Below are 14678 nucleotides of genomic sequence, written 5' to 3'. Positions count from 1 at the left end.
AGTACTCATGCTTTTTTTCTGTTAAATGAAGAAATGGTGCCCAGCATGATTAAATATTGTCACAGGATGACATCTGATTCATAAGGAACCTGAACTTGAAACCAGGCCTCCATTTAGTTTTTCCATCACCATTCTAATCTTGAATTGGACTTTCTAATTACCATAATATCGATAATACATTGACTCTTTATAGACACTGTCATACATTATAAACTCTTGAATACAGAACTTGAATCTTATACTTACGTATATTTCAAGACTTAACACAACATCTTGCATGTTATAGCAAATAAATGTCGAAAAGAGGCAAAGAAATGCCACAAAGTTGTTCCAATCTCCATCAGCAAATGAAATATCCAAAACTAAAAGACCTGATAAGAGATTTTTAAATAAAAGATGATTCTGGAAAAGTCTAGGTCCTAGTGAACGACTGACTAAAATGTAGGCACCCAGGAAGTTTCCTTTGTGGCACAGCAGAAATGAATCCAACTGATATCCATGAGGATGTGAGTTTGATCCCTGGCCTCACTCAGTGGGTTAAGGATCTGGTGTTGCTGTGAGCTGTGGTGTAGGTCGCAGAGACAGCTCGGATCCTGCGTGGCTGTGGCTGTGGCTGTGGCTGTGGCTGTGGTGCAGGCCAGCAACTGTAGCCCCAATTCAACCACAGCCTGGGAATGTCTGTATGCCACAGGTGCGGCCCAGAAAAGCAAAAAGAAAACAGATTAGTGATGAGATCCTACTGTATAGCACTGGGAACTATGTCTAGTCACTTTGGTGGAGCATGATAATGTGAGAAAAAAGGATGTATATGTGTGTGTAACTGGGTCACCATGCTGTACAGTAGGGAAAAAATAATGTAGAAAAAAAAATGTATTGGGGAAATTAAAAAAAAAAATTTTAAAGAAATGTAGGCATCTTCTTTTGCAATTGTTCAAGTTTCCACTTTGAATGATTCAGGGGTTTTTGATCCATAGTTTGAGCTCTTTTGTAACAAATAAATGTTCTTTTCAGTACAGATGAAATTATCTGGATAATGAGTTACCTGTTGAGAGGTGAATTTGATCAATTTCAATCACATGCAGCATGAGAAAGACACATCGTTAATGAAATACAGATGTTCCCTTCATTGTCTTTGGGCCAAAATTCACATGCTGCCACAAAGTAACATTCAGAAAGAAAATATTTTTAGTTCTGAATGACTTACATGATATAAAATTGGAGTTTATACACAGTTATTTATCTTTTGAATTTGTGATGAAGGTGTTGTTTGGCTGTATTGTCTTTTTTCTTTTATAAGATTGCATTAAAATGTAAATATACAAAAGATCATTGGCCTTACCATATGTAAAAGACATCAGTGGACCTTTTTAAAAGATTTATATTTGAAATATTCTGTGACTTCATTATGGCAAAGTCTAAAAGGATTTAAAGAACATGTGGATTCTCCCAATACAAAGTTATGCTATTACTTTGCCTTGTTGGATTTTGGGAGATTTGAGGTTGATATTTCCATTTCGTCTCTTTTGAAGCACGCTGCTTCACCCCTTCTTGCCCTGGTGATGAGATGATTTTCTACAATGACTTGGTCAGCTTATGCACATATTTTTTAAGCTTAAAAAAAGGGCATCGGTTTAAAGACTGAATCATTGTTCATTTAGATCAGTTTTCTCCCAATATCAGAAAATAGGGTATCATCAACTTGAAACGGAAGTTTAAGTTCATAAAACATATATATACACACATACCACACAATACTGAATTAATAAGAGTGCAATAAAGGGACTTCTCCCTAAGAAAGGAGTTTGCTGTATGAGAATTTTGAAGCAAATAGGCCCAGGTTCACCATATATTAGCTGAGTTCTTAGTAGCTGGCCAGTTTTTCCTCTGAGTGGAAAAACTCTAGGGATTGAAGTGAAAGTATACTAAGAAAAAGAATTCTAAGTGGTATGAGGAATTAATAAATGTGCAGAAACCACCATAATTTAAGAACACGTATATATAAGATTTTAAGTATTAAGAAATTTCGTGTGGTTTGGGGAGAAGGAAAGATTTATGTTCTAGATCTGCCCTAGGCTATAATAGTAGTCACTAGTCACCTATGACTGTTTAACTTCTAATTTAAACTGATTAAGTAAAGTTTAAAATTCTTTGCCTCAGTCACACTAACCACATTTCAAGTACACAGCAGACATATGGGACTAGGAGACTGCTATATTGGGCAGCATGGAAGAACATTTCCAGGATCACAGAAAGTTCTAATGGATAGCACTGCTTTATCCATCATCTATGAAGATAACCAAGCCAAATGGATATTTTCCCACTTAAAGTGATACCCCCCTGCTCTGAGCATTTGATCATATTTGACTCTTCCCTTTTGACAAAAACTGTCAGACATTGGTTTTTCTTTTTATATCACTCAGTAAGAATGAAGTTTTCACAGCTGAACAGTGTTAGCTTCCTTAAGCATAAAATCATGGTCTAAATTTAGGTATTCAAAAACACCCACCCAGGCTGAATACCAAAAGGAGTCACATAACCAAGGAAAACAAATGAACTCCATTCAAAAGAATATTGTTTAAAATAGGGCTACATTTAGTTTTCCAAAATGAAATAATGTTAAACATCATCCCTGAATCTTTGTAAAAGTAACAGACACTTACTATCCTTTTTGTTTCTTATTTCCAATGTTTATTCATTGGGTTTATTCATTGGGTTTATTCATTCATCCTCATAGCCCCATCCTACTTCATTCCCTTATTATTACACCTAAACTACTGAATTAAACTTTCAAATAGTTATTCTCTTACGAGTTCCCTGCTTTAAAAAAATGTATCTCTTGATAACACCGCTGGATTAAAAACTTGCAACTTGGTCTTGACTGTATTACTTCCACACTCAAAAGCCTTTAACTATCCCCCTCTGTGCACAAGTCCAGTATCTTTCATCTGATATTCAAGACCCTCCATGATGAGATCTCAAATTGCTTTTCTGACTGAATCTCTATTCCCAGTTTGACCCTCTACTGCAGCCAAAAACTTTCTGATATCCAGTGAAGTGTGCATTTTTGCATACCCATCAACACTGCCACCAGATTTGCTCTCTCCATCCTATACGAGGTATCCAAAATCTTATCTATCCTCCTTTGCCCAAATTAAATCCCACCTCCTCTGCAGAGCCAACATGAAATGCTCACTCCCTACTGCTCTTATGATCTGTGCCTTTTGTTTACATTATCTGCCTATGACCTTTTTTTCAATTGTAACAATGTTTGAACTATAAAATATGGGTTACAAGCAACTTTTCCTTCCTACCCTCTTTCTCTGTTGACACAAGAGATATAAAAGGTTTGCTGATTTTTAATACTATTACCTTTATGAATCTTTAACAAAATGTAAAAAAAATGTAAGTGCATACCATTTGAAAATATACTTCTCTGTTTCTTTTTTACAGGTTCAGTTTCTGCACTGTATAAAGCAAACAGTCACTGGGGGAGATTCAGAAATCGTAGATGGATTTAATGTGTGCCGAAAGCTCAAGGAAAAAAATCCTCGGGCATTCCAGATTCTATCCTCCACCTTTGTAGACTTTACAGACATTGGAGTGGATTATTGTGATTTCTCCGTCCAATCCAAACACAAAATTATAGAGTAGGTACTCTTTTCTTTTTTAAAAAAGTTTAGGAGTTCCTTTCATGGCTCAGCAGATATGAATCTGACTAACATCCATGATGACACAGGTTCAATCCCTGGCCTCACTCAGTGGGTTTAGGATCCTGCATTGCTATGGTGTAGGTCACAGACGTGGCTCGGATCTGGTGTGGCTGTGGCTGTGGCATAGGCCAGCACCTACAGTTCCGATTCGACCCCTAGCCTGGGAACCTCTATATGTCGTGGGCACGGCCCTAAAAAGACAAAGGACACACACACACCAAAATTTATTAGAGTATATAAACTTACAATGTTGTATTAGTTTCAGTTATACAACAAAGTGAATCCATTGTAAATATAAATATATCATTCTTTTTTCCCATATAGGTTATTATAAACTATTGGGTAGATTTTCCTGTGTTATACAGTAGGTTCTTGTTAATCATCTATTTTATACAGTAGTATGTATGTTATTCCAACCCTCCCAGTTTTTCTCTCCCTGACCAACAGTTTCACCTATAGTAACCATAGATTTGTTTGAAATTGGTAAGTTTGTTTCTGTTTTATAAATAAGTTCTTCCATATCATTTTATTAGATTCTACTTATAAGTGATATATGATATTTGTCTTTGACTTACTTCACTCACTATGATAATCTGTTTATAAATTTCTCACAGCAATAAAAGACTTGACAGTAAAATCTTAATCAACCTAAAGCTTAAACAACAGAATGCTCCAATTAACTCCAGAGCTTTATTTTTTATTAACTGTTTAATCCAATTTCAAATGAAAGAGAAAAAAGAACCTTTTTACCATAAAAAATTCTTTGACAAATTCCATGAAATCTGTTATTAATATAATAAAAATAACCTAGAGTTCATGTATAGTTCATTTTGTAAAGAATAAGTTTGCATAGTTCTAATCAGGTGATTGTGCTAGTCAAAATCCTTTCAGAAATGAAAGAATATAACTCAAATTAGGTAGATCCAAGAGATTCAAAATGTCATCTGATACTGATCTTTTTTTTCCTTCCACCTCTTAGCCAACATATCCTCTGTGTTGGCACATTTTCAAAGATAATCAGTAGAAGCTCCAAGCTTTCATGATTCTTGGAGCTGGCAATCACAGCATACAGAAAGCACTTATTTCCCTACAGCAAAGATGTAGACTTACTGTCCAAGCCTACCCTCGAAGTAATCACCGTGGCCAGGAAGTCAGAGAATTCTGACTTGCCAACCCTGGATTGTATGTTCATCTCTAGAGTAAGGTCGGTCTCATCTGAACCGCAGGGCTAAGAATGAAACAGGAATGTCTCCCCAGATTGATGCCAAAAATATCTTATGTTCTCTAAACAGAATATTTTATATTCTTTTTTCACTTAACATTATTTCATAATAATTTTTCAAGTGTCTATAAAGGCCATACATTTATTCTCTTATTTGAGAATTATCCTACATTGCATTTCTGGGGCATCTTTTATTTAATCTGATTCAGTTAATGGATTTGGAGATGTTTCCAATTTTAGAACTGTGTTTGTATTCTTTTAGGAGAAATAAACAATCTGAAAATAAATACATTTCATATTCCCAGTATACTAATTCAGCATGCTTATATACACGTATGATCTTCCTTTATTCTTCAACAAGCATTTATTGAGGCCAGTCATTCTTCTTGGTGTTTGAACATCAGTGGACAAACAAGAGATTCCTGTCCTTGTGTATCTTAGTTTCTGGATAGGGGAGAATTAGGAATTTTAAAATAAATGACTAAATTGCAATGAATGTTAAAACATTTTAAGTGCTTAAGAAAAAAGCAATAGTAAGGCAGGATAGGATAATCTGTAGAGCCAAAGACTTAGGGAGGATGAAGTTTGTATCATTAAATAGTGTGTCAAGGATAAGCTGTACCAAATAGGTGATATTTGAGCAAAACTTAAAAGAATGAGGGAGTTCGTCCAGAAGATAAGCGGTTTCCAGAAACTGCTGGAGGAAAGGTCCTAGGATGACCCTAAGATGCCTAGTGTGTTCAAGGGCAGCTATGAGGCAGGCGTGGAGCAGTGTTAGAGAGGAGGTCAGATGATTGTTATGTGCATATAGAGCCATGTTAGCCATTGTTAAGAAGTCATTGCCTTTCACTTTTTTTCTGAAGTCAGAAAGAGAAAGACAAATACCATATGATATCACTTATATCTGAAACCTAATATAAGGCACAAATGAACCTTTCCACAGAAAAGAAACACATGGAATTGGAGAACAGACTTGTGGTTACCAAGGGGGAGGGAGTGGGATGGATTGGGATCTTGGGGTTAATGGATGCAGACTATTGCCTTTGGAATGGATTAACAATGAGATCCTGCTGTGTAGCATTGAGAACTATGTCTAGTCACTTTTTTTTTTTTTTTGGTCTTTGTTGTTGTTGCTGCTATTTCTTGGGCTGCTCCCTCAGCATATGGAGGTTCCCAGGCTAGGGGTCTAATCGGAGCTGCAGCCACTGGCCTACGCCAGAGCCACAGCAACGCGGGATCCGAGCCGCATCTGCAACCTACACCACAGCTCACAGCAACGCCGGATCGTTAACCCACTGAGCAAGGGCAGGGACCGAACCCGCAACCTCATGGTTCCTAGTCGGATTCGTTAACCACTGTGCCACGACGGGAACTCCTGTCTAGTCACTTATAATGGAGCCTGACAATGTGAGAAAAAAGAATGTATACATGAATGTGTAACTGGGTCACCATGCTGTATAGTAGGGAAAAAAAAATGTATTGGGGAAATTAAAAAAAAAAAGCATGAAGCTATAGCCCTGATTAAATGACTGGCTACAAACAAGAAAGCTGTTTTAGGCACTGTAAACATGCTATTCTCTGAGGCATAAAGATACTGGGGTTTCACACTGAAGAAAAAAAAAAAGAGAGAGAGTCTCTAGTTCCATCCATGTTGTTGCAAATGGCATTATTCTATTCATTTTATGGCTGAGTAGTAAACCATTGTATATATATATATACCACATCTTCTTAATCCATTCATCTGTTAATGGACATTTAGGTTGTTTCCAAGTCTTGGCTAATGTGACTAGCGCTGTAGCGAACATAGGGGTACATGTATCTTTTTCAAGGAAATAGAAAAATTTTGTCCGGACATATGCCCAAGAGTGGGATTGATGGGTCATATGGTAGTTCTATATTTAATTTTCTGAGGTACCTCCATACTGTTCTCCATAGTGGTTGTACCAATTTACATTCTCAACAGTGTAGGAGGGTTCCCTTTTCTCCACCACCTCTCCAGCATTTGTTACTTGTGGACTTGTTAATGATGGCCACTCTGACTGGTGTGAGGTGGTACCTCATTTTAGTTTTTATTTGCATTTGTCTAATAGTTTTAGAGCCACACCTTCTGCAAATGGAAGTTCCTTGGCTAGGGGTTAAATCAGAGCTGCAGGTGCTGGGCTACGTCATAGCCACAGCAACTCAGGATCCTAGTCACGTCTGCCACCTACACCCCAGCTCACGGCAACGCTGGATCCTTAACCCATTGAATGAGACCAGGGATCGAACCTGCATCCTCATGGATACTAGTCGAGTTCATTATGAGCTGAGCTACAACAGAATTCCCACCTTTCACTCTCAGTGAAAGACTTTGACCAAAAGAGAGACATCTATTTCTATATAGAATTCTATTTTAAGTGAATCACCCTGGCTACATACATACCGTGCTGAATACAGTGTAGAAGAGCAAGGGCAGGAACAGGAGGGCCAGCCTGGAAGCTGCTTCAGGACTGCAGGTCAGAGGTGAGGGCACCTTAAACATGAGTGGTCCAGGTGGCGATAGTGACAGTATGGAGAAGAGTCCGCTTGGGGATCTATTTTTCACATCAAAACAGCATATTTTCCTGACAAATTGGTAGAAAGATGTGAGAGAAAGACAGACAGGCATTAAAAATAAATCCTCATTCAGAATAACATTCTCCAAGAGGTCAGTCATCAAAGTGAGAAAGAAAAGAAATAACTCTTGAGATTCCAAGTTTTAACATGACAGTTTGAACAATGTAAAATTTGCCTTCAAAACCCATGATGAATTACAATTTTGTTGGGACACAACATGACTGCAGTTTCTGCAAAGCTAGTGAACAGAGGCAAAAAAACAAAAACAGAGAAAAACTTAGCTGAGTGAGATTAACTGGATATCTATCATCTGACTCATAATTTGGCTTTGTTATTTTTTGCAATAAAATTCCAGAATTTGGCCATGATTGAGATCTCAGGGATAGCCCTAGAGAATAGTAAGTGGTTAACATTAATTCTCTTTATAATGTATTTTTAACAACAGGAGATGAAACAAAGTTTTCAGTTAATCAAGGGCCTTAGTCCCCTGAGTGTTTGGGTTAATTTAATTTTCCTTGTGGTTAAATCTTTTAACTCCTTTAAGATGCTTATATCCTATCTAATACAAAAAAGATCTTGGAGGCTGCTGAGAGAGTTAAGTATAATGCAGTACAATAAAAATAAACATAGAACCTGGGACAAAAATAATAGGTTAAGCTGTAGCAGTGAATCCTCGTGATTCAGTCACATGAATACAACTTCTCTTGTTATCTATGCATTCTTGGTCAAGTGACTTATGCTTATTAAGCCACGAAAGGGAGGAGTGTTAATCCCTACCTGTACAATTGCAGCGGAAATTAGAGAGATAAAATGCAGACAGCCCCATCACAGTGCCTGGCTCAGAAAGAGCAGAATAAATTTTAGCTAGCTGTAATTTTCATAATCCAACACATTTACTGGTAACAGATTTTAATTTCAGCTCTGAGTTTCTAAAGATCAGAGCAGGGAGGGAACATAATTGATTTGCAAGAGTCAAGATGTTTTTAAAAACTGAAATAATTTTTTTCTCATAGGTAATCATAAAATGTGATGTGGTGGGCAAGACCATAGGGAATTCTCCCAACAAATTTGCATCCCATATTTCAATGGGATATAATATTTTAGTGAACAAGGAGTATCTGCAGCATCCACCTGGGTTGTAGAAGATGAGCCCGCAGTCTTTGCAATGGGTTCTTCTTTGGCATCATTGATGATGTTTTGCTTTGTAGTTTTCAGTCACCATGTTGCTGGTTTATGTTTGTGTGCTTGTCCTTCATGCATAGTTAATACATAGCTTGTTATTCCTCATCTTTGAGGGCTTTTTATACTTTCTTAGTATATAATTCTGCATCAGGACCTTCCTTTTGCTGGCCTACACCACAGCCAGAGCAATGCAGGATCCGAGCCAAGTCTTCAGCCTACACCACAGCTCACTGCAACACCAGATCCTTAACCCACTGAGCAAGGCCAGGGATCAAATCCATGCCTTCATGGATACTAGTCAGGTTCATTAACCACTGAGCCACAATGGGAACTTCAAAACATTAATAATTTGAGACACAATGCAAGGGACTCAGATCAGTCATAACTTGTATATCAGAAGTAAGTGCTTCCTTCCTCCCATAACCTAACTGTGGATAATGGTTCACTGTGTGTGACTGGCCAGCTAAGTATAATCTAGACCCCAAATCAGTATCACCAAGCCCTGATACATGTGACAGTTATGTTCGGTTTGACCCATTGGGCCTGGATTCATTCAATTGTTGGCTCACATTACCACCTCCTAAGCTGACCTAGGAATAATTAATTCTCAGCACTTTGTTACCATTCTTGCCCACCTTCAGTTTTTATCCATCCCCCCTATTTCCACATGAAGAAATGGTAGTTATTTTATGTTTTAGAACTGGATAAATAAGATAATTTTTTTCTCTTGTCTTTGTGTCTAGACAATGCTCATGCCTTGCCTGTTATAACCACCAAACTTAAATTTAGAAATAATGCTATCATTTCTTACATTGAAAACTGTATTATGTTACATTGTCATGATCATGATTCCTGTTCTAAGAAAGAATATAGAGATCACAATATTAGTATCTCTCAAGTTACTAAAAAGACCTTGGTAGCCTCCAAACTAGTGAAAAAAAAATACACAAAATTAAATATGCAACATAACTGACTATTATGTCCAGGCTCTATGTTAAGTGCTGGGAATACAACATTAAATGAGATATAGCATCAGTCTTCTAGAAGTCTATACACTAAGATACTTAGTATATATAGAAAGATAAAAAAAAAGTGCCTCTGTCTAGTCTCTCTCTGTGCCTCAGTTTCTCCATCTATAAATTAGGGATTGAATTAGAACAGGGTATTTCAAACTTTTAAAGACTAAATCTTTCTTCCCAATAATGCTCCAAAAATCATACTTCAAACCCCAACAGATGAACCAAATAAAGCAATTGACTTATGAACTGTAACATAAAAATATTTTAGTATGTAAAAGCTACCATTTGAAAGAAGAAAGAATGAATTCATTTTCCTAAACGAACAAATTTTAGCTAGAATTTCTCAGAAACATTTATTTTAAATAAATTTTAATCATTCTGGCACTTAGGTTGTAACATTTCAAAATATACTTGCTAGATGAATAAGTGACAAAACAAGTGACTACATTGTACCAGAGATAACCTTAATATCTTCTGTATATGTGTTTGGATTCTTTAATACTGTATGTTGGAAACATCTTCCAATATGAAGTGACACTTAGGAATGTAAATAGATACTTCATGACTTCTACATTCTAACTTTCTCTCTTTAAAATATAGATTGGACGATAAAGGCCAAGTGGTTCGCATCAACTTCAATAATGCAACTCGAGACACAATATTTGATGTACCTGTCGAAAAAGTTCAGCCTTTTTATGCTGCTCTGAAGGAGTTTGTTGACCTCATGAACTGCAAAGATTTCAAGTTTACTTTCAAGATGAATCCAGGTCAGTGAACATATTTCTTCACACAAACTGGAAGAATGGATGTTCTTCAACCTTAATCATTTAGAATAGTATATAGAGCAGTTTTTCTCAAACATGGCACGTGGAACACATACCACAGAGTCTTGGTGAACAGCCACCTTGCTTAAATAGCAGACTCCTGGCCTCGACTCTTGCTCTAAATTGACTCTCCAGACTTTTATATATTCATTTTTAATAAGCTCCTAGGTAATCCTAAGGACATCAACATTTAATAACCTTCAACCTAAAGAATAAATATTAAAAGACAAGCTGTAGCCCAAGTAAAATCTCACGTCTGAAACAAAGACATGACATATTTTCCATCCTGATATCAAATCAATATAAACAGAAGCTTGTACTTGATTTTTCTATCTTGGTAAACAAATAAAACTATCCCCATGATTTTCATTCAAAAGTGCATAAATAAAGTTTACTCATTACACTTATCTGATCTGATTTGGCAGAAATAGGGCTGCTTAAAATAAAGTAGTACTTGAAGTACACCAGCCACTTAGATAAAGGACCAGAAAGCATTGTGGTTTTTCTGGACCATCTCTACTAAATAAAGTGACATCACACTCAAGGCTTTTGAAATCTAAAATAAAAAGCATAATTTCTTCCTGCTGCTGATTGGGCCAAGTGGAAGATACTTTTCACTTGTGATTTTATTTTTGAGTTGATTTTTGGCAAAGTAAAGCAATACTAGAAATCATAAATCTACTGTTATGAGGTCAACATGAGGTTGATTTTAAGAGCAGTAGCACATAAAATGGAAATATCATGGGGAAAAAATACCCCCTGAATAGGAGCTGGAATTCAAGCTTCACCATTTAATCGCAATGAGTCTTCTGGCAAGTGCTGAATTTCTCAGAGCTTCAGTTTCTCATGTATGAAAAGATGAGATAACACTCTCCTTTCAGGATTTTTATGAGGCTTAGAAACAGTGTACCTAAAATACTAGAAACATAAAAGAAAAAGCAAAAATGTCACTATCCTTATAATTGTTTGACACTGTTACACTAGGGAAAAAAAAAAAAACTCAGTAGGAGATAATACCAATCAGGAAGAACAATTCAGAGGTTTTCACAGAGATAATATGTTAAGAATTATAAAAGTGTCTATAGGGGCCTGCCAGGCTGTGTAGTTTAAATGTCACAAGGTCTAAAGCAATTTGCATACAATGGCCTGTGTGTGAAACAGCAAATGTGCAGTTCTATGGAAAGAGATAAACATACTGTTTCTTGATGTGCACCAGTTAGCGATGATATTTTGCATTTTATATTTTTTGGTTCAGCAAATCATTTACCAACATGATTATAGTCACATGGAAAAAATCTTTTGTCTAGGTGATGTGATTACCTTTGATAACTGGCGGTTACTTCATGGCCGGCAGAGCTATGAAGCAGGAACTGAAATTTCCCGCCATCTAGAAGGAGCTTATGCCGACTGGGATGTGGTCATGTCAAGGCTTCGCATCTTAAGACAGAGTGTCCAGAATAGAAACTGAATCTCCTGTTTATACCTTCAGTAAGATTCCAATAAATGTATTGTATAAGATGCGGCAAAGTTATTTGTCTTCACGGGCCATTAGCCATGTCACTTACATATTAATTTCTTTTAACATTGAATACATCCTCTTTCTCACAAGATTTTTCTTTTCTCTGTAGTCATTTGCAGCGCCAGCTTTTTAGATGTTGTAGCCCTGCTCTCTCTTTTCCAAATAAAGCATCTCTTCTGTTCAATGGCCTGTATGATCTTATTCTTTTGCCCCTATGTGAATCTCGAGAAGCCCCACAAATAGGGTATCAAATCAAATCTTTATTCAGATAAGCCCTCTTTTAAATAAAGCTTTTGCTTCAAATAAAGTTTGAGTTTCAAATAAAACTTGTCTCAAATAAAACATGTTTCTCTGCTCTGTTTTCTAGAGGGTCTCATTTTTCATGACTGTCCTTAGCATGACTGGGAAAAGACTTCATATTTTCAAAGATCTCTTTTATTCACTTTAATTACAGAATTCTATGACCCAAATTTCCAGACCTCATTAACCTGGTGATCTCAATATTTCTTTTAATACCTAAATTATATCACCAAACCCAAGAATATGCCAAATTAAGAGAAAAATCTAATCCCCCTCCCCCCACAAGTTTCTTGTTTCCAAACAAATACTCCCAAGGCTGCCAGCATAACCCATTCCTGTCCAAGAGTCTGTTCTCCTCATCCCTAACCTTCAACAAATAACAAGAAAAGGGAGAACCATAGTGCATGCCACACTCATAAATGGACACATGCCTGTTAACCTCTAGACAGCTTCACTTGCTGGCCTTGTCCCCAGTGGTGGGACACAGGTGTCATTGCCAGCCATGAAAGTCACATTCCTGCTGTGCCCAGACTTTTCTCTACCCCTGCTAAAAAGGGGAGCCTGAGCCCCCCATGACTGCATTTGCTGAAATCCTAGTAGTACAAAGAGCTATCATACTAGGTAGATTTTAGTCTATACATTTGGGACCCTCACCAAGCCTCCTATTTTGAAGGTCTTAATCAATGCCACCACTGTAGAGCTCTACCTGCTGCCTTAACACCAGGGGAAAACACTAGTTCCATCCATATTTTAAATTGTGCTTCACACTCACAGTGTGCCCAGGGCAGTGGGAGTCTGGATCAGAAGTGCCTAAGGCCCATGTCAGCACACCCCTCAATTTTCTGAACTCTGGTATGAAGCCCATGTCACCAGCCCACTGTCCCTTTCCTTTCCCATCATCTGGTCCCAACTGGGGCTATGACAGTCTACCACACCTACAGGATTCCTCTAAATTTCCAAAAGAATGGTTTGGGTTCCCAATCCCATCTCTCCTAAGAAACTCCTAGAATGAAAACAAGTAAGTTCAACAGGGGCATGGCCCAGTTCAAAGAGACAACATTCAACTCCTAAAAACAGGTAAGTTTCTGGAATAACCCTAGCTCACTCCACTTACAGCTAAACCCCAGGCACTTGCAAAACTAAAGTGGCTTATTATACTTTTATTCATTTGACAGATATTTAGTCATATAGCTGGTATGCGCCGGGCGCATACAAAGGACATAGAAGGACTAGGGATGTGCCTGTGTCTTGTCTGGTAGGGGACAGATAAGGGTGTAGATGATGATGTGTTATGTTAATGGCATTGTTCACAGGAAGGCAATCAAGACTGGAGAGGTTAATGAAATCTTCAGTCTGAGTTGAATGCATGTTAAGAGCAGTTTTCCTGGCCAAGTTGGGAGATGATTTTTCCAAGTCAAAGGGTGAAAGAGGCACAGAGAATTAAGAATGAACCCAGGGCATGTGCTGATTTACAAGTGAGAGTAGAGCATGGCAGGCATGTAAATCCTGGGACTGGAGGTGTAGCTTCAGATCATACTAATGATAGTTAACTATGTGTCGCTGAACAAATAACTTCCTCCCTCAGCCTCAGATTTCTATCTATAAATGAGACTAATAACAGTCCTTATTTCATTAAATTTTTAGGAGGATTAAGTGAAAGTTCATGTAGAGCAGTGTTTTCCCAAACTTCTCAGATGACAAGAGCTGTGTGTGCGTGTGTTTAATACAATTTCCCAGACTCATTCCCTAAAGATGATTATTCAGTGGGTCTGGGCTAAGAATCAGGAACTGTATCTTTAGCAAAGATCACAGGTGAGAGGCATCATCAGAGAGGTTTTAAAAATATTAATGTAAGGCATTTATCATGGTTCCTAGCTGAAGGTAAGCACACATTAGTTGATAACTATTAGTTATAATAACAGAGGTTGTAGAGGGAGAGGGTAACTAAGGGTGAGAAGACATGTATGGTGCCAGAGACAGAGATGGGGACCAAGTCATGAAATGCCAAAATGTACGTTGCACTGAGTTGATATTTTATCTTGAAAGCAATGAGAAGCCTTGTAAAGATTTTTTAAACACTAAAGTATCTTGATCAGATATTCATTTTTTTAAAGATCCATCTGGCTACATTGTGGAGGAAATTGTAAATGAGCAAGGCTAGAAGCTATAAATCCACTTATGAGGTTATAAATTTACTGTACTTCGAAGCCAGATGAAAGATTAAGAATGATTGGATTAGAATGCTGGGAGAGGGGATGGAGAGATACTCAGAAGGCTAAACCTAGGGAACTTGATGCCTCTCTGCAT

The 14678-nt window shown here is 37.3% G+C and overlaps 1 protein-coding gene across 3 annotated transcripts in view; it reads left to right on the top strand.

Moving 5' to 3' along the window:
• BBOX1 (gamma-butyrobetaine hydroxylase 1) overlaps nt 1-12415 on the top strand; it is a 68678-nt gene extending 56263 nt beyond the window's left edge. For all 3 annotated transcript variants that reach the window (XM_047776115.1, XM_047776116.1, XM_047776114.1), the window contains exons 7-9: nt 3451-3647; nt 10329-10495; nt 11860-12415. In XM_047776115.1, the coding sequence (XP_047632071.1) occupies nt 3451-3647; nt 10329-10495; nt 11860-12020 (525 nt within the window). In that variant the 3' untranslated portion in view covers nt 12021-12415. The remainder of the gene's footprint in view (nt 1-3450; nt 3648-10328; nt 10496-11859) is intronic.
• Nucleotides 12416-14678: the final 2263 nt, after the last annotated feature.

This window comes from Phacochoerus africanus, chromosome 4 (assembly GCF_016906955.1).
Source record: "Phacochoerus africanus isolate WHEZ1 chromosome 4, ROS_Pafr_v1, whole genome shotgun sequence".
Lineage (NCBI taxonomy): Eukaryota > Metazoa > Chordata > Mammalia > Artiodactyla > Suidae > Phacochoerus > Phacochoerus africanus.
This window is presented reverse-complemented; position numbering and strand designations above follow the sequence as displayed.